Raw genomic sequence first — 26,169 nt, 5'->3', positions numbered from 1 at the left:
TTTGAGAACGTATTCTTTATTCCTTTCATATAAAAATGACACAAAAATAGTTCAAAAAAAGTTGAACAGGTTCTTCAGGTAATCTTCACAGGGACGAGCGCCAGCCTGCATCACAAACAAAGTCTCACTGATGTACAAACTAAGGGGGCGTCGGACTTTCACAGGCAGTTCACATCTTCTACAGTTTAAGTACAGTGAACCACCAGCAGAGGCCAGGGTAAGCCTGGGACAATCCACTACATTCCTCCTTCCTCTCTTCCTACATCCCTGACTCCTCCTCACACTCCTGCTTTTTTCCCTTTCATCCAGTTTCCTTTTTTCAATCCTCCTTCTGACCCTTCATGTCCCTGAGCCCTCTTTCTCTGATTGGTTCCAGACGTGCCACTGCGCTCTTCTTGCCGACTCAACATTCCACAGCTGGAGACTGCACACACTCACTCTCACACACACACACACACTCACACTCACACACACTTCTCCTTACTCCCTCTCCTCTTCCCTTCCCCCCTATCTTAGTCCAACTCATGGAGAAAAAGAAGTTTTTTTTTCACAGCAGCTCAGTGAAACCCCAAAAGCCTCAGACTGACACGGCTCCAAAGCATTCCTCTGTGCAGGAAGAACGAAATGCGAGAGCTGAGGGGAAAGAAAATGTTTGATGAAAGAAACATAAAGTGACACAAATGACTAAAAATGTGTTCATTTGGCTGTGCAAATGCAAAATCTAAAAAATGACGTATAGAAAGAACCCAGCAAGGTTTTTCTCTTAATGCGAATTTATATTTGAAACAGTCTTTGGCTCATACGCCGCTGTCATTTGTGTGACTGATGTTTTCCTTTGTTTGGAATTGTCTCATAAAAGCAGGAACGTTTCTAAAATGTCTTTAAAAGTCATATCTGTGTCATAAACATAATAAAACCTGTATCATTAAAAGGACATAATATCTTTGAGATAAAACATACAGAGAAGTGAACTGTGGGCCATAAAAATGATGAATATGGCAAATTTATGGCGGGCGCAGGCAAAGAGAATTACTGTCCTTAAAGACTGCTGATCCAGCTCCAGATGGTGGCATACAGAGCCAACACAAACAAAAGTCTGAATCACAGAGAAGTCATTGTACCTTAATGCTACTAACTGAAAGAAAGTGAATTACTAATGCTGAATAAGTTGAAACATAATAGAAGAAAGTACCGAAGCGTACACAGAGCCATGGAAGCTGAAAGTCACTCCGCCTGAAGATGACTCTCAGTCCTGCAGTACCAAAATGACAGTCTATTAAAGACCAGTTTCCACGCTGAGTTCATACAGAACTCAGTAATGTGCACAGTCGTACCATATCTAAGGTACTGCCTTACATGGTCTACAGTCACCATTAATACTGGTCCCTGTTACCTTCCACACATTCACATTTGGGCTTCCTCCTCCTCCTCGGCTCGCCTGACAGCTGGTGCTGACGTGTCCGATGAGAAAGGAGGAGCGAGGCAGGAGAACAAAAACCACACATGCATCATCGGTAACAGTTCACTACAGCTGCACGGATGATGGCAAGTCAATGAAAAAGAAAAGAACCAGATGAAACAACCAAAAAAACAACTCAATGTCAGGTAAATACTGTTATGGCAAAATGAAATTTAGAACAAACAGGTTTGGTCCTGAAGAAGAAGAGTGTGGCTGTGTGTTTAAAGGACAGAAACACATTAAGAGTGAATCTGTGGCTGTGATAGCACTTTGCTGCTATTCTCATAAGTCTTCCAATCATTTGGGAATATGAAAAAAATATACAACGTGCAAAAGTTGACTTTGGCACTGAAAAAGGTGAAGAGGAGTCATTTCATTAAACCAATTTCAAATTGAACTTTTACAGCTGTGATAAAAACAAACTCCCAGAAAATCCACTTATGGCCTTTATGGAACACTCTGTGAAAGATGTGCATATGGAAGGATCTGATTTGTGCAGAGAAACCGATAGAATTGTCAAGTCTTGGCAAAAGACGATTGCGAGTGCGGGATTCAAATTCAAAACTTTAACACCTGCTGCGCTCTACACAGCTCCTCAGCTCTTTAAAATCTTCTTTTTTTTTTGGTTTCAAAAGAGACAACAAAAATATAAATGCCACAATGTGTGTCAGAGTCCGCCTCTCCTGTGACGGGTCGGTCCAGTCCAGGTTCCGATCAGCTGCTGTTACTCAGGCTGCTCGTTCAGCTCCATGTCTGACACCAGGATGTTCTTCTCAGTCTGCTCAGCCATGCTGGAGTTGGTCCGACTGTAGCGGGCTCCTTCGTAGGAGCCCCCTGACCCTATGGTCCGTCGGCGGTACAGGTAGATCAACCCTGCAATCAGCGCCACCAGCACCAAGCCCGTCACGATGACAACAATGAGAGTGGGCAGGTGGTCACTGTCAGCTTTGGAGAGGAAGAAGATGGGTATCAGGGTTAGTGGATATTATTCACTTTCTGCCAAAGCCCAAAGGTTAGGTTTAGGGATCAAGTCAACTAACAAATACTGTAGGTTAGGTTTAGGGATGAAGTCCACTGACAAATACTGTAGGTTAGGTTTAGGGATGAAGTCCACTGACAAATACTGTAGGTGAGGTTAAGGGATTAAGTCCACTGACAAATGCTGTAGGTTAGGTTTAGGGATCAAGTCCACTAACAAATACTGTAGGTTAGGTTTAGGGATCAAGTCCACTAACAAATACTGTAGGTTAGGTTTAGGGATCAAGTCCACTGACAAATGCTGTAGGTTAGGTTTAGGGATCAAGTCCACTGACAAATACTGTAGGTTAGGTTTAGGGATCAAGTCCACTAACAAATACTGTAGGTTAGGTTTAGGGATCAAGTCCACTGACAAATACTGTAGGTTAGGTTTAGGGATCAAGTCCACTGATAAATACTGTAGGTTAGGTTTAGGGATCAAGTCCACTAACAAATACTGTAGGTTAGGTTTAGGGATGAAGTCCACTGACAAATACTGTAGGTTAGGTTTAGGGATCAAGTCCACTGATAAATACTGTAGGTTAGGTTTAGGGATCAAGTCCACTGATAAATACTGTAGGTTAGGTTTAGGGATGAAGTCCACTGACAATTACTGTAGGTTAGGTTTAGGGATCAAGTCCACTGATAAATACTGTAGGTTAGGTTTAGGGATCAAATCCACTGACAAATGCTGTAGGTTAGGTTTAGGGATGAAGTCCACTGACAAATACTGTAGGTTAGGTTTAGGGATCAAGTCCACTAACAATTACTGTAGGTTAGGTTTAGGGATCAAGTCCACTAACAATTACTGTAGGTTAGGTTTAGGGATCAAGTCCGCTGACAAATACTGTAGGTTAGGTTTAGGGATCAAGTCCACTGACAAATACTGTGGGTTAGGTTTAGGCATGGACCCTGAGTTGTTAGGGTTAGGGTAAGGTAGCACAGAGAAGAACACTTACATGTAGAAGCTGATGTTTCGGCACCTGAAAAAAGGAGAATTGTAACTAAAAATGTACTGCTGATGAAACGGTTATGTGGTAAAGAAACATATAAAAAGGTGACACTATCTGACACTGAGGTGAAGCAGTAAATATTCAGAAACAAAGTGTACACTGAAACTTCTATACTTTTTGTCAGAAGGGCTTTTTAAAGAGGCTCAAGTAGATTTTTCTCACTCCTGCGTAAAGCAGTACGGAGCTTAGCTTCTGTGTTTGTAATCCAGCTGCCTTCCCCACCACTGGCTTTACCGTGCATAGCACAGTCACACTGATAAGTAACCCACTGAGCTAAACCTCCTCTCAGCTACAGAGCTCCCCGGTGTTCTTACTGCGAGGCTGTTTGCAGATGATTCCATGCGTCCGGTTTCTGCAGGAGCCCGGCTTCCACAGGCCGCTGTTACTCTGAATCCAGAAGCAGGAGTTAGGAGACAAAACAGAAGAGGAAAAGTCATGGGCCTCCCAGTTGGTGTATGTCATCTCTGTGTCCTCGCTCCACACTAGGCCTCTACCTGCAGCAGGAACACACACAAACACAGGAGAATTTCAGACACACTCCAGAGAGCTGGTATTAGTCGTGTCATGTCCTGACTGACATTTCTGTTCAGACTCCGAGGTTCATTCAGAGCATTTCACTCAAATGATCTAATTATACAAAATTAACTTTCCACTTCTCAGGTTTCTCCGACTAATCACGTCTTTCATGACTTTCTCTTTCAACAATCATAATTAATTAGACCTGGTGATTAAATATGAGCAAAAGCATCTGAAAAATATATTAACTTGTGTTTAAAAATGTATGACAATGAAAATCTGAAGGTTATTAAGTCTGCAGCTGTACAGACAGATGGAGGTGACAATGCCTCCTGACCTTTCACGCTGATGCCCAGCCAGGCGCCGTGAGCCTGCTCTGCATAGCTCTGGATGTGTTCCCAAACAAATCCATTTTCTGTCTCATCCAGGATGGAGAGAAGTTCTGCTCCCACTAGAAAACAAACAACAAGACAAAAGGAGAAATCAGAACTGTTCACAAAGGTAGATAATGATGCTGCAGGCTTGTTGAATAACTCTTTACATTACAGCATTTTGTTAACAGTGTTTGCAGTGTTCAGATGTGTTCCTTTGAAATAGCTGTCATAGATTTTTAGCAGCACCTGAAGTCTGCATGGTAGTCAGAAAAGGAGAAGACTGTAAAACTTGAGCCTACCTTTTTTACAGGACGCTCGTGCATCCTGCTGCAGTTTAAGACTCTGCAGGTTGAAGGCGTAACAGTTGTTTCTGAAAGGCACCCACGCCCAGTCTCCCAGAGAGTGGGGACACTGGCCGGGGTAGATCCACTGGTGCATCACAGGCTCATCTGACAAGGAGGAAAACCACAGAGATGAAACCAGGGAGAAGACTGACATATAAACAATATGTAGTTCTGTAGTTTCAGTACAAACATACCACTGATCTGACAGATGACAGAGTCCAGTTTAGCGTCACAGGGAGTCATAGTCCACTGCCCAGTAGTGGTCATGTGACCACATCCAGCCAGCTGATTGGGCTCCCCGTCTTTCCAGTTTGAGTATGTCACTTCTCCTTCACCCAGCCAGGTGAAGCTCCGTCCCTGAGAACATGGACTTACCCTCAGACTGGAAGCACATTTGTACTTGTGTGACTCTAATAAAAAACCTTCTAGAGATGCAAAGTGATCAAAAGAGGACTCACTCCGTAGCTGTAGAGACCAACCCAGGCAGGCCGCCGCAGGCTGTTGATCAGCAGCGTGAGGTATGCCTGCTGGTACGGATCTGTCACTGTGGCCAGGGTCCCATTATAAGACTCACAGAGGTGCAGAGCGCCCGTCCAGTCAAGACGCTTGTTCACAATCCTGTATGTCACTCCACCCAGCTCCAGCTCCATGTTGTCTTTCAGGGTGACAGGGATGAGAGGCGGGGCCTCTGGGAGAGTTGAGTCTGAAGAAATAACAAAACTACTTTGGATGCTTTTGTTGACGCACTTACGCAGAATTCTTCTCGCTTCTAAGTCAACATTGTTGTGGTTATCACTCTGATTTCACACCTGGTTGTCTTTGACAAATAAAGCCGTGACTTTCCATCTCACACGCTCTGGAGGCCCACATGCCGGCGTTTTTCAGTGGGTTCCCGTGAATCATCACCACACAGTTCCCCTGTGGACAGACACTTAAATCAACACAACAGGAACACGCTGAGGACAAAATCATGACATGCGGCGCTGGAAAGGTGAGCGTGGTGAGTACCCGGGTCTTATTGTGATGTGGTCCGCTGTTGTCCAGGGGCTCTCCAGGACCCCAGTTGGTGTAGCTGAGCAGGCCAGGCTGGGCCCACTGGAAATGACCTTTGGAGTCTGAGGTGAGGCCCACCCAAAGGTCTGAGGTGATGTTGTAAAGCAGGGTGGTGACAAAGGCTGTGAAGGAGGAGAAGAGACTTAAACTTAAACAAAGATAGAAACATAAATATAAAGAAAGAAAGAAACATACTTTATTGATCAATTCAATTTTTCAAATTCAAATTCAAATTCAATTTTTTCACTCGTGTTGTTTTTTTCGTCATGCTACACGCAGTTTTTTGGTGTATATACAGTATACATACAATCATGCACACACACACATGCAGTGGACATGCACTTTGAGAGAGATGTCAAGAGTAAGGATACTGCCGTCAACCAGCGCACCCCAAGCAGTTGGGGGTTCGGTGCCTTGCTCAAGGGCACCTCGGCAGTGCCCAGGCAAGTGAACCAGCACCTCTCCAGCCACCAGTCCACTTGCCAAACATTGTCCATACTGGGACTCAAACCGGTGACCCTTCTGTTCCCAAGCCAAGTCCCTATGGACTGAGCTACTGCCGCCCCCAAATATCTGATGCATGATGACTTCCTGATCATTATGTACAGTTTTATACCAAGCAAAAGGACAGATAATTGAAATGTAACTTATAAAATTCAACAACACCTAATTAAGTTTAGAAAGTAAGTATCTGCATTTCATTTGAGAGGTAGACTCATTAATTTTAATTGCTTCCTCCACCCCCTCCCTGCTTTCTGACATCTCTGTCTTGCTTTAATTACCTTGCTCCAAGTGATTGGACACCACTGCCAGCACTCCTCCCTCTGTTTCACATTTCAACTTGGCTGCAGACCACGTGACCTGGTCAGGCTGATCAAACACTCTGAAACACTGCAGGAACACCAGATGTCACGGCACACAGGATTTAAAGGTTAGGTGTGGTTATTTATGCGTTCTCTACATCGTGCATCCTTTGTAGGACTCAGCATAATAACTGAATAAATGCATGCGTTGCTGTGTTGGAGCTCTACCTTATGCTGGTAGGGAGACCATCTGTCAGGACAGCCTGATGAGACGTGGGGGGGTGATGGAGCCGGAGGAATGGTGCCTGTGACATTTACTTTCTTACAGATGTAGGGAAGGTCAGAGTGGCACTTCTGATCGGACCAGTCAGCTGTTTGGGAGTGAAACAAAAAGGTCATGTACTGTACAAGTGATGTGTTTGATGTAGTCTTTTATTGAGTTTGGTCTGGCTGTTCTTACCTTTACCGATAGACAAATGGACACACTTGCGATCCCGGCTGAGCGCGTGCGGCCTCCCGAGGGCCCAGGACACGTAATTGAGCACAGAGCGGTCAGACCAACGGAAGCGGCCGTCGTTTTCGTAGGTGTGAAGGCCAAGCCACCAGTTGTCACCCTCCATCTTCACCATCTGAAGGTGAGAGGGAAACTGTGAAAAGGCATGTCGAGGCCACAGACACAGAGACACAGGTTGCCATGCAGAACACAGACGCAACAATTACACAGGTTTGTGCTTGTTAGGTATTTCTAGAGGCTGTGCCCTCATTAAGCTAGCAGGATTAAATCAGCTCATGCAAACAATGATGAACTTCTTGGTAAAGTTTGCAGTGCCTTTCTTAAAGTGTTGGCCAGGAAAGCTTCTTCCTCAGCAGAGTGGACGGAGGCCAGTGAAGAATCAAACCAGGAGCAAATCCTCTGGGCCTGGTCCCAAGTGGTGCGGTGGTCAAAAAATTTATAATCAGCCTCCTGGAAGCCAATCCACTCCGGTGAACTGGTTCCTGACAGATGAGGGATCAGAGAAGAAGAGGAGACAATCATGAAAGAGAGCAGAAAGGGGTTTGAAATAAGCCCTTAGGAAATCATTTAAGTATGCAGAGAAGAGTTCAAAGCTAAGAAAGTAAGGCTGACTGACCTTCAGAGACTTCTGGTTCCTTCTCAGCACTACCTAAAAAAAACACACAAAGGAGAGAAGAGAGTGCTCATGACATACAAAATGGGAGAAAGGACTCCAATCGGAGGATAATGCTGAAGGTGTTGAAGTGCATTTCAAAAGAAGAAGAGAAAATGTTCAAACAGAGTAGAGAGAATCCTCTGCTGTTGTACCTCTGGGGATTTTGCAGATCCAGTCTAACTCAGAATCACAGTGCATAGCCAGCCAGGTCATAGTGCCCAAATCTGCTGCAGCACACTGTCGGATGTTGTAGTAGTACCGGCCAAAGTTCTGGTACGTGACCTGAGACCCAAAGAGTGGACACGTTATTATTCATTCATGCTTCTGTTTTGTTTGTTTGCACAGCATCTGTTTGTTTTCTGTCAACACTCACAGCCAGGCCGTCACTCCACTTCCAGCTGCCGTTGTCCATGGGGTTCCTACGGTTCAGTCCAATCCAAAACCAATGCTGCTCGTGCTCTTCTGACTCCCTGTGACCCACATCATCATCATCAACAGCATCCTCATCATCAAACATTACATCATCCAGGGCAGAAGTGCACACTTACCCGAAGGTCTCATGGAGGATCTGCAGGATGAAGTGCTCCTCCTCGTGGCCGGTGATGCTCAGCAGGTCGGCTCCATGTTTCCGGCAGAACAGGTGAGCCTGCAGCCAGCTCTGCTTCCCCTCCAGCTGGAACGAGTGAAACACCTGCACACCGAGGGGATAACAGTATAAATACAGTTCAATTCAAATGCAGTGCTGCTGGAAAATGTATGGTATTCACTGCCACCATTACTGACTACCTTTCCCACCTACACACAGAAACATGTTTACACCTCCATGGACATATAGATGTAGACATTGGCACCGATATCTCTATACTGAGAGAAGTCTAACTTCCTTATTTCATAATAGTAAAATGACACATCCAACATTGTAACATGATGTGAAGCAGGGAAACTTTGCTGCTGTAAGAACCTTGTAACAGTAGCGCAGGTTGCTGTTGCTCTTCCAGCCACTGGGACAGGAGCCGCTGAGGCTCGGGGTGGGCTGAGGGACGGGGGGCTCCGGGCTCAGAGACGTGTCCTGATTCTGACGGCAGATGAATTTTGCCTTCGATGACGCACACTCCTTCACCTCCCACAGGCCCGTTGCGAAGCCAGTAGCCATAGAAACACAACCACCGTCGATACCGACTGTAAAGAAACAGGGGAGAAGAAGGTGAAAGAAGAGAAGCTTTACTGATGAAATGTGAGGAAACTGAGGGATAAGGTGAAGAGATAAAATATTCTTTAAGCGTTTGAGTGAGTCTTTCCTCAAAATAATTAACATTTCCTGAAAACTCTGTGTGCAAGCTGTTTAATTGCAATAAATGAGGGTATGTGGGTTTGATTCAGTATTTGGAAAGGACAAAAACGTCTGGGACCAATCCAGTTGGTTTTTTTTTGCTGCTGCTGATTCTGAACAGACTTTAACTTTTAGGAAGGAGAAAACCTCCAGCTATTAAATTCATGGAGTATAATGACCCCTACCACCGATCATTACAGTTCACCAGATATGAAGCAACACAGCTGAAACTTTTAGTTAAACAATGAATAAGTGGATGAAAAGAAAAACAAGTTAAAATCCAATAAATCTGGAGTTCAGGCCTCTCAGATGTCATGATTATCACTGATTTGCTGAGTTTTGTATCACAATGTACTAATTATCTTGGACTGTTAGTCAAACTATGTCAAAAGGAGAAAGTCTTTTTGGCTCTGGGATAGTTGAATGATCAAGAAAAGAATTCACAGAATAATCATTTAAAAAAAAAATCATCAGTCACTGTCTGTTTAAGACTAAAGAAAGGAAATATAAATGTACTTTTGCAGGATACAGATGGATAAAGATTTAAATTATGCAACAAACATGTACAGAACATGGTAAAAAAAACATCCATTCATGGCTGTTGACATGTGAAATAGATCCACCTGACATAAACACATCTTTAAGAGGTGATATCTGGTTCCTCTGGAGTGTAACTTTGCTTTATCTGAATCCCTGCAGCTCCACTGACACTCATCAGTACACCTTTGACCAAACATCCTTGTAGATCCTTGAAATGTCTCAGTGTGTTGACTTATTCAGCATTGTGGTCACTTTGCATCCTTCAATGCATGATCTAGTCCAATCTAATGAAGCCCATACAAACATGTCAGATGTGACAGATGTGACAGATGTGAGCTACCTGGTCTCGGTTGGTCTCGGTTCCAGTTTGTGTAGGACACTTCGTCTCCACTGAGCCAGTGGAACGAGCTGGGGCTGTCTTTGTCCAGCAGCCCGATCCAGAAGGAATCCCCAGCACGACCGAACACCAGGCTGTTGGCGAAGGCCTGCTCGAACCTTTCAGGGATTAGAAGAACTTTTCAGAAAAGTGGCAAGAACAAACAATTCACAGTAATATCTTAGAGTCGAGTAATTCTAGAGTGAGCTGCTACACACCTGTTGGTAATGGTAACAAGGGTGGCTCCCTGGTCTTCGCAGGATTTCCTGGCCTCTTCAAAGGTATGCAGATCCTCTCCCACCCAGTAACAAGCTGGGCTGTGCCACTTCCAGCCCTGAGAGAAGAGGAGATGAGGAGAGTATAAAACATAATCATATCAAATAAATCAAACAAAGAACTTATTGTGTTCAAAAGCTGTGAAACTCTAAAATGTTCTGATCTGGATCTTAGCCTAGATCTGGATATGCATCAACTGAAATATGGAGACAAATATTCATGATGGTTTGCAGATGATTTCTGAGTCTGAGCAACATTACTGCTTTAGGGGAATAAACCAAAAACACAGGGGAGGTAAAAGAGATGAACAGGCCTCTTAGGGAAATGATTTAAACGCCATCTTAACAGTCAAAGCAGAAGTGAGTCCACTTATACCAGTGAGCTGTATCCTAAACAAAGAATAAAAAAAGAACAAGTCCAGGCATGCAGAAGTAACTTTTCCTTGGCCTCAATCCCTCCTGCCAGCTCACGACTGCAGTTGTGGACGTGTACTGACGCAGAGCGCAGCCAGCGCGCAGGAGGTCAAAAGAGTTGAGATTTAGTGCGAGAATGATGGTGAGGGACACTTCGTATACAGCTTTATGTGAATAAGCCCAACCACAGGCTTTTTGCACAACCACGTTTGGCATCTCGACAGAAACCTCAGAGATTATAGCTGCTGCAGAGGTTTGATCTGTTGAAACTCACGTCTTCTTAACACTCTTTCTTATCCCTCCTCTTCATGTCTGACAGGCGAAGCTTTAGCGCTGACTCAGAGCAGGTTCACAGAACAGTACTGAGATTAATTTAGACTTAAACATCTCCAATATGGAAGACTTCAACTGCACCATGCCTGAATTCATCCATACATCTGTTATCCATAAAGATTGTGATAAGGGTTTTATTCATGTTGTTAATAAATATTAAAACATGGATTAGAGTTGTTTTGAAATACACAGATGTAAGTTTGGCATTCCTCCTGCAAAAATATCAGATATAACTCCTAAATCAGACATAATGCAAATAATTAACACTTTAACAGTGTGTGCACATACTGAGTTATTTTAAGGGCCCCATGATGACTGAGGGCCCCAAAGCAGCTGCTTCCACCTCTGAGACTAGAGATCTTCATTAATCTCTGTCTTCATTTACACACAATTATCCTGCTAATAAGCCCATCTCCTGAAGAAACACAAGCGTATCTAAACTCACAGTTACGTTCAGAGTAATGACCCAGCACTGGATGGGGTGTACAGTTTTAGGATCATGTGGTGTTGTACTGCTGAAGTGGTCAGCAGGCCGTCTGTCATTGTTGTTTCACATGTTGTGTGAAGTGAGCTCATCTGCTGCAGAAGAGCCCGAAGCCTGTGCCATGCCAAATGACCCCCATCACATTACCACCCATGAAGCCTTGCTCCCTGGGGGAAAGGGGTAGGGTTTCATTTTACTAAACAAATGCAGCATCCACTGAGAGATCTTTGTTGAGTGTAGCAGCTGAGGAACAGCACGGCTCTCAGCCTCATAAATCAACGCTGAGCAGGAATATAACCCGGCTCAGAGGAGCTCCAAAGACACAGCATGATTTCTTTTCTGATCATCTCATATGTCACGAATGACCAAGGAGAAACACCAACGAACTGCACAACTGGACCAGAGTAAAAGCTTCTGCCAGGTAGAGACAAGTCAGGTATGAGAGTCTGCAGTCTCATCTGGAGAGAGTTACGGACTGTGAAATCACACACAGATGTAGATGGATCCTCCAGATGGGATTTAATTCAGCATGTGGGCACAAGTAGTTTGCATGGTAGAGCATTTCAGTCTGTTTTATCTACTGTTTACACTTGTGGAAAGAAGATACAAACATGTCCCAATCTGAGTGCCTCAAGGACTTTAAGTTTCTCTGTGTGTGTGTGTGTGTGAGAGAGAAAAGAACAGGAAGCATTAAGCCGAGGGGAAAGTGTGCATGTGTGTGTGATTGTGTGTGTCCAGGGTTCAATGTGGTAAACTCCCTGGTCTTAAGGGAGTGATTTATATTACAGTTACAGACTGGAGGCGATCTGGTGGACCAGTGGAAGGTCAAGGGTTGACTGGAGCTCTGGGAATAAAGGGTTAAAGGTGATAGAGATGGCTGAAATTGTTATACTAATGATTGTGCTCGCAGCGACACCGCAGACTCTTAGCAACTGGAATAACAGCGCTGAAACGCAGAGAGAGATCTGAATGGATACATGTAAAATAAAAATGATAATCTGAAGCATAAAATAATAAAGTCAAGGGAGGAATAAATCTGCAATAAGAGAATAAGAGAAGAGGAGTATTACTTTTTTGCATTCTTGATGCTGCGGCTTCCCTTCACTCTTTGTTCCCAGTTTCTTACAGATGGAGGGAAGAGTCAGATTACAGGGGCTGTCATCCCAGCGGCCCTCCTGCACATGTAAGCAGGACACAAACAAAGAGACAGAACACAGCTGTTAGATATATACACAAACAGAGCAGACGGCCTGACAGTGAGAGTCCATTACTGTGCAGTCATTAAAGCCCCGAATACTCAGGGGTCGGTGTGAGGATGCAGACGGTCACTCACAGCGCCCCAGACGGAGACGCAGTCCTCCAGGGTGTTGCGGAAGTTGTTTGGTTCATAGGGGTGCCAGTAGGTAAAGATGACGGGCGTGTTGTCGGTCCATTGGAAGTCCATTTGCATGTTAGTGTCGTGGAGCCCGATCCACAGCTGGTCGACGTCTGACGGCAAGCACAAAGACACGGTCAGGTTAAAGAAACAGATAGTGAAAATAGAGTTACAAAAAGGGTCAGGCATCCGAGTACCATCTTAATATGAAACTACCAAACTTTTCCATTCGTTCAATAACAAAACTGAAGTGCGTCCATGACCTAAAAACTTCATCCCCTCACTTCATTTGCTGTTTTCCAGCTCACAGAAGGGATGAGCGGCCTGGTTTCCACTACGTTTGAGCTGAAAATGTGGGCATGCTCTGAAGCAAAGCAGCTGAAATAAACATTGAATTGAGTTCATATTTTCAAAGAGTGCACCATGGAGAGGGCAGAGCTGACACAACAATGCACCATGATCCCTGGTGCTGAAAATAGGAACAGACCAACAGAATCTGAAGCGTGTTGGAATAGATTTAAGAGTGTGTGAACTCTTCCTGAACCTTCTGCTCTTCAACACTAGTCACACACACTCCTGTTCTCCTGATCTTCCTCTTTGTCCTTTTTTGTATTTATACTTATATAAAAAGAATCCTGATTCATCCTGTCCAGAGTAAAGTCATCAATATTTGATTATACCTCTCAAAGTAAACTAGAAGTTGTTGCCCTGTGGTTCGCTTCATCGACCATCATGTTCAGGGTAAAAGTTCAGTAGAGTGTAAAATGAACATCACCTCTCTTCAGGTTGTGCAGGATGAACTCCAGCTCAGGTAGGGTGTGGACGCTGACCAGGTTAGCCTCCATCTTCTGACAGGTTTTCTGAGCAGTGTCCCAGTCTAATTTCTCTGAAGTCAGCTTGTAGCAGCCGGCCTGGAAAGCCTGCCAGCCCACATCACAATCATACTTCTCATCATCTGCCCACGAGTCTGTGGGAGCGAGGAGATAAAAAGCAATCAGAATGAGGACTTTGACTCTCAGACGAGACCGTAACAGCTGTAATAATGGATTTATTCACACATCATCACACTCACCAGTAGTGAAGGGGTCGAGGGTAGCATTGGGCCTCTTCTTACAGACGTACGGCAGAGCAACAGAACAATCGCGGTTCTGCCAACGACCCGATGACTCAGTCCTGATCACAGCGCAGTTCTCCTCATCAGCATGGTCTGGCTGGTCTGCAGGATGACAGGAAGAACACAACTGATGCCAAGGTGCCCTCGTTCATGGCACTGAACCTGTGGTTACACTGCAGGCCACAGAGTGTGTATTTAAACTTAGACCAGCGTGCTGTTAAAAATAAGCAACATGCTCATTCAGCCGTCTGTGGGGAGTAAATATTTTGTCTTTAAAAAGTCAGAGATACTCCAAGCTTAAAGAAGGCAGAAAGGTTGAGTTATTTTTACGGTCGAACCTGTCTCCCAGTTGAGATATTTGAGTGGGGATGAGTCGGCCCACTGCCAGCCCCCGTTGGTGTCCAGGTCATTGAGGCCGATCCACAACGCAGCGCTGTAGCCTGTCAGTAAACCTGAAACAGAGAGAGCAGCATCCCTCAATGTTATAAAACCCCACAGCTGCTCAAACGCTTTACGTAATCTGGTAAAAGAAGACAAAACAAAAGAAAGCACTAAGTAGTGTGCTTCCACTTAGGACTAATAATATCTCAAGTCAGCTATGATTGTGTCTGCCTACACTGGAGTGCGTAGATAACAGAATAGTTATGTAAGAATAGCATGAGCGATGAGCGACGAGCGGGGCTTAATATCGGCAGGAGAGTCAGAACATCCAGAAATCAATAACTCCTGCAGAGAGGAGGATTCAAAACAGAAAATATGAGTTAGTGTTGCTCAGGAAATGTTTCATTAACACCTGAGATCTTTTTATGTGCTTATTCCAGGGAATAAATAAAGCTTTATTGAGGAGATGATGACGCAGCGCTCTTTTAGAGACATTAGAGAAGACCTCAAAGATTATTACCTTCAATAACAATTTGAACAAAGCTGTAAAAGGTGAAATCGCAACCTTACATGTCAATACATTCAGATTGTCCCTTTAATTTATGGGTGGGTGAGTAGATTGTTAATGTAATATCTGCTGAGTGAGGATTAATTTGTGCTGGTGACATGTTTTTGAGTTGTTTTTGCTGATGTATTCAGATTAACTATGTCTGTGAGTGTGTTTCCTGCTGAATAATACACACCTTGGAGTATGCATGCTAGTGCATAGCACAACTTAAACCTCAGCAGTGCTCATTACACAAATAGTTATCTCTTTATTCATTTTATTTTAATTTAGTTTTATTATTTGAATGTTCCTAATTTGTTCTTTTCACTTTTTCTAATTTTCCCGATGTGATGTCGTCCTCTCATTCTGAAAACCTCTTTTATTGTCCTTTTAATGCTTTTATTTACTCATCCATTTTTATTTATTTGTTTTGATTTATTCATCCTTGAAAAACCTCTTAAACAATGATTTTTTTGGTCTATTGTCACACCACTTCACTCTGTTTAATTTACATGCATTCTGTTTTGAATTATTAGAATTCCTCCTCCCTGTCTGTCAAAAGGTTTTCTTTGTTATTCGAACCATGCTTTGTTTGTCAAAGCAGGAGTAAACATTTGTTTTTAAAGGTGCTATATAAATAAAGTTATTATATTATTATGTATGCATTATTGCTTCTTTCTTCCACATATAAATGTAGTTTGTATACTGCATATTATTTTTTTAGAAACCCAAGTCTATAAAATCAATCTCTCACCATTAGTTCATTTCTGTCAATCTTCTTCCCTCTCTATTTTGTTTTTGTTCTTACTTTTCTTTGTTCCTGGTCATGTGTTTGCACTTCATCCCCTTTGTTTTGTTTGTTTCCTTTTATTGTTAGATGATCTTGTTTGTTTTTAATGTCACTGCTGTGTCTTGTATTCTTTCTTTCACTAATAAAAAGCAAAAAAAAGAACAAAATAAATGTAACTGTTGAGTTGGTCCAGTAGCTATGTTTCTACCCTGACTAAAAACGAGGTCATCTACTTCTGCATTAACATAACCAGTGATTTCTTAATATAGGTGAAGGCTTTTGAGTTTTATTAGACAGGAAAACATATCAGTATATACACTACCAGTCAAAAGTTTGGACACACCTTCTCATGCAATGGTTTCAATTATTTTCCACATTGTAGATTAATACTGAAGACATCAGAACTATGAAATAATCTGGTTTTGCCGTAATCTGGATTACAACAGTAGTCAAATAGGACTATCCATTGTGTGCTAACCCTACCTCTGAACAACACAACTGATGGTCTCAAACACATTAAGAAGGCAAGTCATTCTATAAATGAACTCTTGACAAGGCTCATGTTAATTAGAAACCATTCCAGGAGACCACTTCATGAAGCAGACTGAGAGAATACCAAGAGTGTGCAAAGCTGTCATGAAGGAAAAAGGGGCCTACTTTACAGAATCTAATATATAAAATATATTCTGCTTTGTTTAACACTTTTTTGTTAATTAGATAATTCCATATATGTTCTGTCATAGTTTTGATGTCTTCAGTATTAATCTACAGTGTTTCAAATAATTACAATAAATACAAACCCTTGTATGAGAAGGTGTCTCCAAACTTCTGACTGGTAGTGTATTTCAAAGAAGTATCTACGATATGACTTTACCGTTGATGTACGTCTGCTCATGCACCTTAGTGATGCTGAGCAGGTCTGCCTCCTGCTGCTGGCAGCTGATCCGAGCCTCGCTCCATGACAGCGTAGCTTGGAAGTTAAACTGATAGCAGCTGTCCGTCAGTGGGTCAGTATCCCAAAACGTCTCGCAGCCGCTGCCTGAGAGGGAGGGAGAGAAACAGGAAGGTTGTTGCACCAGAGAAGAGACAGAACCGTCCTCAACACGCAGAGTTGGTACTCACTCTTAACAGGACAGAAGCCCCAGCGCTCATCCTTGCCGTAGTCGAACGTGGTGGCACACCACAGGTGACCGTCCTCGCGCCCGGTGCTTGTGCAGCTGTGGAACCACTGGCCGTCATACAGGAAGGGCAGATAGCATGGGCGGCCATGAGAGTTTCCCTGGATTGTATAGATCTCTGGGGAGCAACGAGGAGAGGTTTCAAATCCTTGCATGCAGCAGGAGAGTTGGTCCAAAGCTGAAGCTGTTAACCGCACTGAACTGAAATACCTTATGTGTTTTCTAAGGGACTTGTATAATTAAACACAGGCTGAAAACAAAGGATGATGTTACAGGAAAAACAGTCGAGTCATAAAGAGGTCAGAAGAAAGAGAAGGAAAGGAATAACTTTGATAGTTATAAGGAAAACTAGGAACTATTATCATGAACTGACTCAACAGTCATGAGTTAAGAGAAAATACTTCTTAATATGAAGCAGGATCTCAGATTAGGAGCTATTTTTAGGATGGTTATAATCTACCTCAGGTTTTGTGGTGTTAATGAGTCCATCGTTTGAGTCTCTACGTTTCACTTGTAAAGTTTGTTGTGAAGAATAAGTCAGAGAGCGAGGGAGAGAGGCCAGAGCTGTGGCGTTACCAAAACAAGTTAGGCCAATGGAAAGTAGGGCAGACATGTTAAACAGGGGAGGAAAGCGCTCTGATGCTCCCTCCCTGACGTCCCTCTCTGCTCCACCACTGGCTGGCTGCAGTGGAGCTGCTCCTCGGCTGACTAATGTCAGAGGCATTCCTCCCCAGCAGCCAGCTGACTTCACAAAGAAACTTGTGAAGTTCAGCACTCGAAAGCTAAAAAATGTCAATGCAACCAATCCTCTTCCCATAAAGAGAGTACAGTGGACTGAAGAGAGGACGGATAATGAAGGAGGGTGTATTTTATGGCAGATCTGGTTTTAATTGCAGTCAAACAGAGCCAGTGAACTGTATACTTTCATGCCTGACTTAGCCCTGCGGTACAGTTTGTCAATGAAAAGTGTAACTTCTGAGATAGTTCAGATCTGACAGCACTGACAGCAGAAACGAGGCTTGGCTGTGAACCACCCTGTTGGGCTTAATGTGGACTGAAAACTACACATAAATAGAAATATTCTGGAGGGCGAGGACATCTGTGTGTTTACTGGAGTTTACAAACAGTGTTTAGCTTGGCTTTCTGACTGGCAAACAGCCACTCTTCCTTAGCGAATCCCCTTAAAGCAACATTATGCTGTATCTATCTGATCAGATGCAGCTGTGGCTTTCACAACACTGAGACTCTCTGCCACACAGAGGCAGCAAAACCTGCAGAGTGGGAGCAGCTCTCTGGAAAACTACAACTGGACCAGTAAGAGCTCTGCTGCATGAGAGGTGTCGGAAAAGCCCTGGAGGGGTGAAATATTTGGTGTCTTGTGTTTTTCAGTCTAACCTGAGTTTGGTTTGTTCTTTAAAATAATAAATCATAGTTTTGTTAATTTTTTCTTTATTTCTTTCTATTTATTTTACTATTTTTATGCTGCCTCTTTCTTTTGCTGTTTTAAAATCATCACTCCAGCAGATTTAAAAAGTGTGTGTCTTTTGTCCTTGACATGTCTGCTTATTTTTCTTCACTTTTCCAAATTGTAAAGGTCTAAATCTCAAGACTCTTTGTGTTCTCTGAACCTGCTGGATGCCCGGTGTGCTTACCACGATATGTTTTTGAGCACAGGTCCTCTGCGCCTCCATGTACTGTCCATTTAAACTTAGAGGGCGAGGACGCTTCAGAGGAGTTCCAAATAGAGGGGATGGGAAGGTAGTTGTTTAAGGTGTCCAACACCTGGCCACAGTTCCAGGTCCATCGCACTGCGGGCGGCTCTCGGTCACAGACGTACAACCCCAGAGGAGACTTGTCCCTCTTGGTGAGGTTCCCAGTGGTCATGCCCAGGCACATTGAGGAGCCCAGGTTGAACAGGCGCCCCCGCGTCACCCACTTCCAGCGCTGGTGGCTATCCTCGCAGGAGGTGGACGGGATGAGGGAGCGATCCAGCACCCCCAGGCACCCCTGGACGCCCTCATGGAAGAAAGCAAAGTCGTCATCAGAGTCCAGCGGCGCTGTGCAGGGAGAGGGAAACAGAGCATTAGTCAATAACTCTGATGAAAGCGGGATTCCGTGTTAGCAGCTAATGTGGCAAGAGAACAGGTCAGAGGCTGGATCAATATCTCTATTAATGGATGCAGTGCCGGGTCAGTAACTAGTGTGGGATCCGGCCTCTGATGTCTCAGTGTGACGCAATTCTGTTCTGTTATCAGGCCTCTTAAATGATGCTGATATAACACTTAAAACTTGTGTACTCATTACATTACTGAGCTGTTTTTGCTGTAAAAAGCTGCAGGAACATCATGCTATAAACTCTGTAAAGTGAGAACACATGTTTTTAATGAAAGATTAACTGTAGCATACCAACATGCATGAGGTCTCAAGAGTTCACACCATTCCTACAGCTCGACCTGGAGTTACCTTTTACCCTACATTTAGTGGTTTTGGAGGAAAAGTATGTCGGGATGTTTTTATAATAATCTGCAGAGTGACAGTGTATTTAAATAACTGTTATTCAAACAGATCTGAATCTGATGAATTGAGTGAATCTACAGTGATCCTCAAAGGTCAGCTGAATAAGTGTTTCCAGTCTGCAGCCTTCTCTCTGCTGTACAGAGACGCCTTTATTGGCATTACCTCTGTATTGTTCTCTGAGGAGTTATAACAGCCTGTGAGGTGTTACCCACACAGCATACCCACCAAAATGACGAAACACGTTCAACATGAGCCGAACAACAAGAGTTACTGTGTAAAGATGTTGAGCTTAACACAGTCAGAGCATGAACCAGCGCCAGCCTCGATGACAGGAATTTCAGGAAAAGAAAAAAAAGTCATTTCTCAACAGAATGTGGTTTCCTTTTTTTCACGTCTATTTATACCTTAAGGATTCAGAGATCGGTAGCCTAGACGCCAGGATTGTGAATGGTGTGTGGTTGTTAGTCTGCCTGAAGGTGGGGGAAAGAGAGACAAAGACACACAAGTGTAGGCGCAACTCTAAATTAAGGTCCTGCTGAAATTATGTAAATAAAAAGCACCCACATGGACGCCTGCAGTCAGAACTCAGATCAAGAGGAGAGAAAGTAAGACCCTCAGCATTTCCCTCTCGACAGGCTCCTGTGAGAGGCCAGGAAGTGGGGAAGGTGGGAAAAGATCACCGGGCATTTGGTTGAAAAACACAACTCTCCCGCATGGCCACTTCTGTCCACTCATCAGAGCTTTCCCTCCCTCGTTTCCTACCTCTCAGCTGAAACACTTCAAACCTCCTGTGCTGCTTTTATAGACACACAGACAATAGAGTCTCATCCAGCGCTCCATAAAAAAACACCCCTGTAATCTGGAGGAGACGACCGACACGCCCCTCTTCTTGCCCTCGGCCTCTGTGGTCGAGTTTCTCAGAAGCAGTGTTCGCACTTTGCTCGGTAGCAAACACAGAATCAGAGCGCAGTGACAGAGCGGTTCAGCTACAGTTTGAAAGTGCTCTTTACCGTGTAATGAGATATAATCACTCCCCTGCTCTTTTTATAACAGCACCCCTCTCACAGTAACACCCGGCTGTTAGGCCTGTTTGCTTCCAGTGCATTGTTTTATGCACACAGGACGAATTTCCAGAGGAATAAACTTCTACTGTATCCAAACATTGATCCAAATATTATAAAACATCACTGTTGTTTTTGGGAGAAGACTCTTTCCATGACGCTGGTCACTCTTATTAATGCAACATAATCCAGAGCGGGATCAAATGGGGAAAAAATGGCCAAAACAGAAGTGTTTTTGTGGAAAGTTACTCTCTGGTGTATCCATCAGAGCTAGTACTGACAGGAAAAACATCGTAGTTTGATCATTTTCTTAAAAAAAAAGAATTGTTTACTTTAAAAAAAAGGGATACACTCCCATGATCACAATAACCAAAGATCCAAGCTTTTTAATTTAGGTTAGGATGCTTATTTCCTCCATTAAACAACCATATATATTTACATTACCATCATAGAACATCAAAGCACTCAGCATTTTTAAACTTTGGAGAAATAACTGATCATTTTTCTTTTTAATGCATACAATAAAACTTAAATCCCTGCTCCATTAAGTCAGTCTGATTTATTATTTTGACCCACCTCTAAAAGTCATTCAGAGTTTATGACTAAAAGAAAAGCCGCAGAGCAATGCATCCTGGTACATGTAGTCTCTGCAAGCTCACAGAGCAGGAATAACACAGCTCTCTCAGACAATGTATCATGCACTGAGAAGTTATTCCCTCAACAGACTACATTTCCCATCAACCCCTGATTAGACATCAATATTAATAGTGTGAAAACAGCCTTCACGCCCTCAGGACAGTTCACACAAAGCGCTCTGTGACAGACATGTCCACAGCTCTCTGAAGTAATTTATCTCCACTCTGCAATTACAGAAGGATGTCTGCCACAACAGACTTTAAAATGTTGATGCACTATAATCTCAGCTCAGGATTTAGTTATACTCCTCATTGAAAGAAAATCCTTAAGGATACTTCAACGGTTTGACTTACACAACACTGACTAGTCAACAAAGCGTGGCTATAAATCAGTCTGATGCCATTTGTCATTTTTCACAATACGAATTAAAGCCATTTTCAAAAATAGAGCAGAGTCAGCTCCAACGGTGCCTGTGGGCAGATCTTCACACCAAAGCCAGCCCTGTAGAAATAAGCATTGCATTGTGGGTTGAATTCTCTTCAGAATGTGATTATAAGCTCAGTATTAACATGGTGGCGATGTGAGACTTTCAAGGCGAAAGCTTTTGAGCCACTAGGCAACCTGAAGCTGAAGTCCCAGACAGCGAGAAGCAAATTCAAAAAGGAAGTTTTAATTCCAGTCTGGAGGGGCGACACAACTGGATGTTTGATGTGAGAAAAACTCACGGGCAATCAGAGAGAGTGCAGAATTCCAGATTAACTTTAAGCCATTGAGCGCTGTGAAAGCTAAGCCACAACAGCTCTCCTGCTGTGATCTCATCCTCTTCTTTGCCCCGTCACCCCGTTTTTCTGAAACACTCAAGACGGTTTCCTTCTAAAGAGAGAAGCTCAAACCCACGGCCAAGAACAACCAGCAACACCCGCCAAGAGAGGCAGATATTCCCAGAACTTCCACCTCCTCAGGTTTGAGAAGGATACTGAAACCTGAGATGTTATCAGTTGAGAAAACTTCTCGATATCACACGGTCTGCTGGGTTGTGACTCACTGTTACTGCTGAATAATCTGAAAATCTGGTTGCGTCTCTTTCTGCATTTCATCCAGAGAAAGATGAGGTTAGCGATAAATGCTTTTCCTGTAAGCTTTTCTTATTTTGACAGATGTCTGAGATTACAAAAACAGGACCTTAACTGGTCAGTGTGATACAATGGCAACAGACAAACAGGCAGGAAATTCCAGCACACTGTGTTTGTTTCTTTGGTGTTTTATGGTGGTCTGGCCTCTGAAGCAACCAGGACTGCGGACAGGTTTTAACCTCATCTGAGAAAAATGGGGGGAGCAGAGAGAGGGGGGGCATGTTTGCATTTTGCAGCCACACTCAGACACACAATCTCCCTTGAATTTGCTCATCAAATTTAGAAACCAAAGTGTGAACAACATGCTGATGGTATATTTTTTCATTCCCACACTTGTGCACAAAACAAGCAGGATAACAAGTTATCACGTTGTAAATAACTGCATGAAGTAGAGCCAATGATGCGATTAACAGGAAGCGGTAAATTAACTGAGATTCACTTTGATGGATATTTTGCAAAGGAGGCCAGAACACTGCAGAGCTGTCTTTGTAATTAATCAGTGGTACATTTATTTTGCACATCACGTGTTTGAGCATCCATGACTAAACAAACTAAGACAGAATGCAGTCATGTCAGTCTTCAATCACATTTCCTTACATCCACAACAATACAGCACAAAGAGGTGGCACCAGACACCACATAACTCCATCTCTGTCTATCTAGCACTAAATGCATTTAAGTTCATGGTGACTGGAGATTGTAAAAGCATCCATGTAACAAATCCAAAGAGACAGCATCTCCAAGAACGAATCAACAATGCTTATTATCTCTGCAGCTCCTCAGTTTGATTCACAAGTGACTGAGAAGGGATTCTTGTCTTTGGCAGCGGGGGAATTTGACAGCAGATGGGTGCAACTTAGTCACTTTAAAGTAAAGAGACAGAGTCTCTCAAAACACTAGATTATTAAGGATGTGTGTTTAGCTGCTGTGAGGGAGAGGAGTGTAGAGTGTGGGGTTGTAACCCACATAATTATCAGCTTTAACATCAAACCAAAGAGATAAATCAGAGTATTAAACACAGAATGATGCTCTGATCAAAGCAGGATACAAGAAGTTCAGATTGGAAACTTCAATCACTTTGTGTTTTTATCAAACTGATTATCTCATTAAAAATAATACAACTATTTATCTTAGTGTAGCTGTGAATGTTATCTTCTGAGTGCCTGGTTCATCAGAAGTTAACAGCATCATGGCATCACATAACATGTAATGGTGTGGTATCTGTGCAGGACTGTGCTGAATGTGTTAATTGCAGTCTGTAACAGGATGTAAAGGTCACATCTGCCCGCAGGGTGCCAAATCAAGCGTCACTCTGCGTCTGCTTTACAATCCAGCCTAAAAAAAAAAATCCCTCCTCTCCTGGTCCAAATGTGGAACAACAAATGAGAATGTGCCATGCTCTGCAGCTTTCCTTTAACTTTAAGTGTTAATAGTAATGACAAAAGAGACACTAAAGCCAGCCAGCAGCCCCCTATTCCCTCCTCCCCCCGTTTTTCCCCACATCTGGTTCCACTCACAGCTCGGACTTTTGCTTCGTGGGATTCCGAGGAACCAAATCCAGCAAACTGAGAAAATATCCTCCCTGTTCTCCTCTCTCTGCTGCTTTTTCCTCCCTCAAAGTCTTCACCAAACAAATGCATGCACAGCACGTTTAATGTCCGCCCGGTCTCTCTCTCTCTCTCTCTCTCCACTTTTTGACTTGAATGAAATGAAAAGTTGAGCTGTGTCTCACCCGTGCCGCTGCTCCTCAGCTCCAGACTAAAGAAGAATAAATATAAAGTGCATTTGTAAAAGATAAGATGCCGATTTGTCCATGTTCTTTTAAACTCCTTGTTTCGGTGACGACCGCTGCCTTGCATGCTCAAAAACTATACCACACACACAAACACACACACACACACACTCTCAGACTCACACACACGTTGCAAAAAAAAAAAAACAGAAGGAAAAAGTGAAGCCGGAGCAGAAACTGCGCCAGTGTTTCACTCTGAGGACGGAGGATGCAGATCGGCTGAGTTTGACCGCTAGAGCTCCGTCTGCCTCGCAGTCCGATGAGTCTGAAATGAATGGAGCCGCGTCAACAATGTGTGTGTACGTGTGTTTTTATGGTTCCAAACAGGGGGCCCGCGGACCTGCAAGAGGACCCCCAACTGCAGCTGAATAAATACAGCAGCGATGAAGCTGTACAAAAAGCTAAAAGAGGTATTAGAGGATGTTGTGTTTCTCTTGTAGGGGTTACATTGTTGAATGATGCCAGTATAAAAACTTGGGATTCACTTTGGGTTTTCAAAAATGGATCCATGGATCTTCATGGATCTTCATGGATCTTCAAGATCCATCTTCAAGATCTTCAACTGCAGCTGAATAAGTAGAGCAATGACGACACCACTGTACAAAAAGCTATAAGAGGTATTAAAGCTGGGGTTCTCAAACTGTTTTTGTCTTGTGTGCCCCCTTTCAAAAACAATTTCAGCCAAGTATCCCTTGTATAGCCAAGAAAAAAAATTCAGGATATGGTAAAGTAATATGAATAAATGTATGCATGTGGTTTTACAGTGTCATAATAACATTGAAATGAAAGATGACACAAATTACATGCTTTTGTAAGATAAGATATACTTTATTTGTCCCCAGTTGGGGGAAATTCTTGTTACAGCAGCTTACAACATGGGACAGGGGAATACAACAATGTACTAACATAGTTAAAATATATAATAACAATAATAATAGCAATGACAAAGTTAAAATATAATATAATAAAATAAAATAAAATAAAATAAAATAAAATAAAATAGAATAAAATAAAATATGGCAACTATTACAGATATATACACACAGCAGTGCTGGTGTTAAACAGTCTGATTGCAGATAGGATGAAGGACCTGCGGTAGCGCTCCGTCCTGCAGGGTGGGAGTCTCAGTCTGCTGCTGAAGGAGCTGCTCAGGGACCCCACAGTCTCATGCAGGGGGTGAGAGGGATTGTCAATGATGGATGTCAGCTTGGCTAACATCCTCCTCTCACCCACCTCCTCTATGGAGTCCAGAGGACAGCCCAGGACAGAACTGGCCCTCCTGACCAGTCTGTTAAGTCTTTTCCTGTCCCTGTCTGTGCTCCCTGCTCCCCAGCAGTAGTGCAATATTTTCCAGAAATAATTAAAGATTGAGGCACACCGATTTATTTCTGTCAAAATAAATAATTTTCTTCTTGGTTTTAACTAAAACCAAGAAGAGAGAGAACATTACTCTTGTTTTAATGACCCTACACTGGCTGCCCATTGCTTTTAGAATAGATTTTAGGAACCTCCTTAAAGTTCCCGTCACAAAGCTGAAGTCTAAGGGTGAGCGAGCGTTTGCTGTGCAGGCTCCAAGACTGTGGAACGACCTGCCTGAGGATCTCAGACAAGCTGCATCAGTATTTTCTTTTAAATCACAGCTGAAAACATATTTTTATCGAAAGGCCTTCTTGTAATATTGTTTGATCCTCAATGCTAAATTTATTTAATCTATTTTTATTCACGCATCGATTTTAATTGTTTTATTTTTTTTAATTGCTTTTAGTAGTTTCTCTTTTAGCTGTTCCTCTTAAATTGTCTTGCCAGCCCATATACCCCCCCCTCTCCCCATGCTTTGTTCTCTTTATTGTGGGTTTTTATGATGTTAAGCACTTTGTAACGTCTGTTTTGATAAGTGCTTTATAAATAAACTTTATTATTATTATTATTATAAACGAGAAGCATTTCAACCACCTGTCCATTGTTATCCTCCTGACAGCACTTTTATTAGCATGCAAATGTACGTGATCGCTCGCTGAACATTGACGTCAACAGATGGAGGACGTCTGGTCCAAGTGGTTTTGCAGATAATATATTTTATGAATGAATATGCTCAATTTGGAAATAGTGTCTTATTTGATGTTGCATTGAAATACAAATTAAATG

General features: G+C 43.1%; 1 protein-coding gene across 2 annotated transcripts; it reads right to left on the bottom strand.

The window, feature by feature from the left end:
* mrc2 (mannose receptor, C type 2) lies at positions 1–24,300 on the bottom strand. Of its 2 annotated transcripts, none has more exons than XM_034712265.1 (29): positions 23,965–24,300; positions 18,538–18,942; positions 16,830–17,003; positions 16,582–16,746; positions 14,328–14,441; positions 13,948–14,091; positions 13,651–13,842; positions 12,834–12,988; positions 12,571–12,675; positions 10,213–10,328; positions 9,959–10,113; positions 8,710–8,927; positions 8,297–8,439; positions 8,122–8,218; positions 7,901–8,030; positions 7,710–7,742; positions 7,409–7,575; positions 7,040–7,208; positions 6,808–6,950; positions 6,559–6,667; positions 5,732–5,898; positions 5,533–5,641; positions 5,182–5,426; positions 4,918–5,080; positions 4,679–4,828; positions 4,343–4,456; positions 3,804–3,983; positions 3,436–3,459; positions 1–2,404 (listed from the first exon to the last, which is right to left on the bottom strand). In XM_034712265.1, exons 1-29 carry the CDS (start codon positions 24,089–24,091, stop codon positions 2,184–2,186), a joined length of 4,434 nt encoding a protein of 1,477 aa, XP_034568156.1. In that variant the 5' UTR covers positions 24,092–24,300; the 3' UTR covers positions 1–2,183. The 2 variants fall into 2 exon arrangements, with proteins under 2 accessions (XP_034568156.1, XP_034568157.1); XM_034712266.1 differs by lacking the exon at positions 23,965–24,300 and adding an exon at positions 19,807–20,242.
* Between the last annotated feature and the right edge of the window lie 1,869 nt (positions 24,301–26,169).

This window comes from Notolabrus celidotus, chromosome 20 (assembly GCF_009762535.1).
Source record: "Notolabrus celidotus isolate fNotCel1 chromosome 20, fNotCel1.pri, whole genome shotgun sequence".
In the NCBI taxonomy this organism is placed as follows: domain Eukaryota; kingdom Metazoa; phylum Chordata; class Actinopteri; order Labriformes; family Labridae; genus Notolabrus; species Notolabrus celidotus.
Note: the sequence above shows the minus strand (reverse complement) of the source record. Positions and strands in the feature narration are given on the sequence as shown.

What these genes read in the sequence shown, in the direction of transcription:
- mrc2 (XM_034712265.1), bottom strand. Translation starts at nt 24,091, where the DNA reads ATGCAAGGCAGCGGTCGTCACCGAAACAAGGAGTTTAAAAGAACATGG. An exon ending in GTGCTCAAAAACATATCGTG is followed by an intron (nt 17,004 to 18,537) that starts GTAAGCACACCG and finishes GTTGCTCCCCAG; the next exon opens with AGATCTATACAATCCAGGGA. An exon ending in GGAACCAGAAGTCTCTGAAG is followed by an intron (nt 7,576 to 7,709) that starts GTCAGTCAGCCT and finishes CTCATCTGTCAG; the next exon opens with GAACCAGTTCACCGGAGTGG.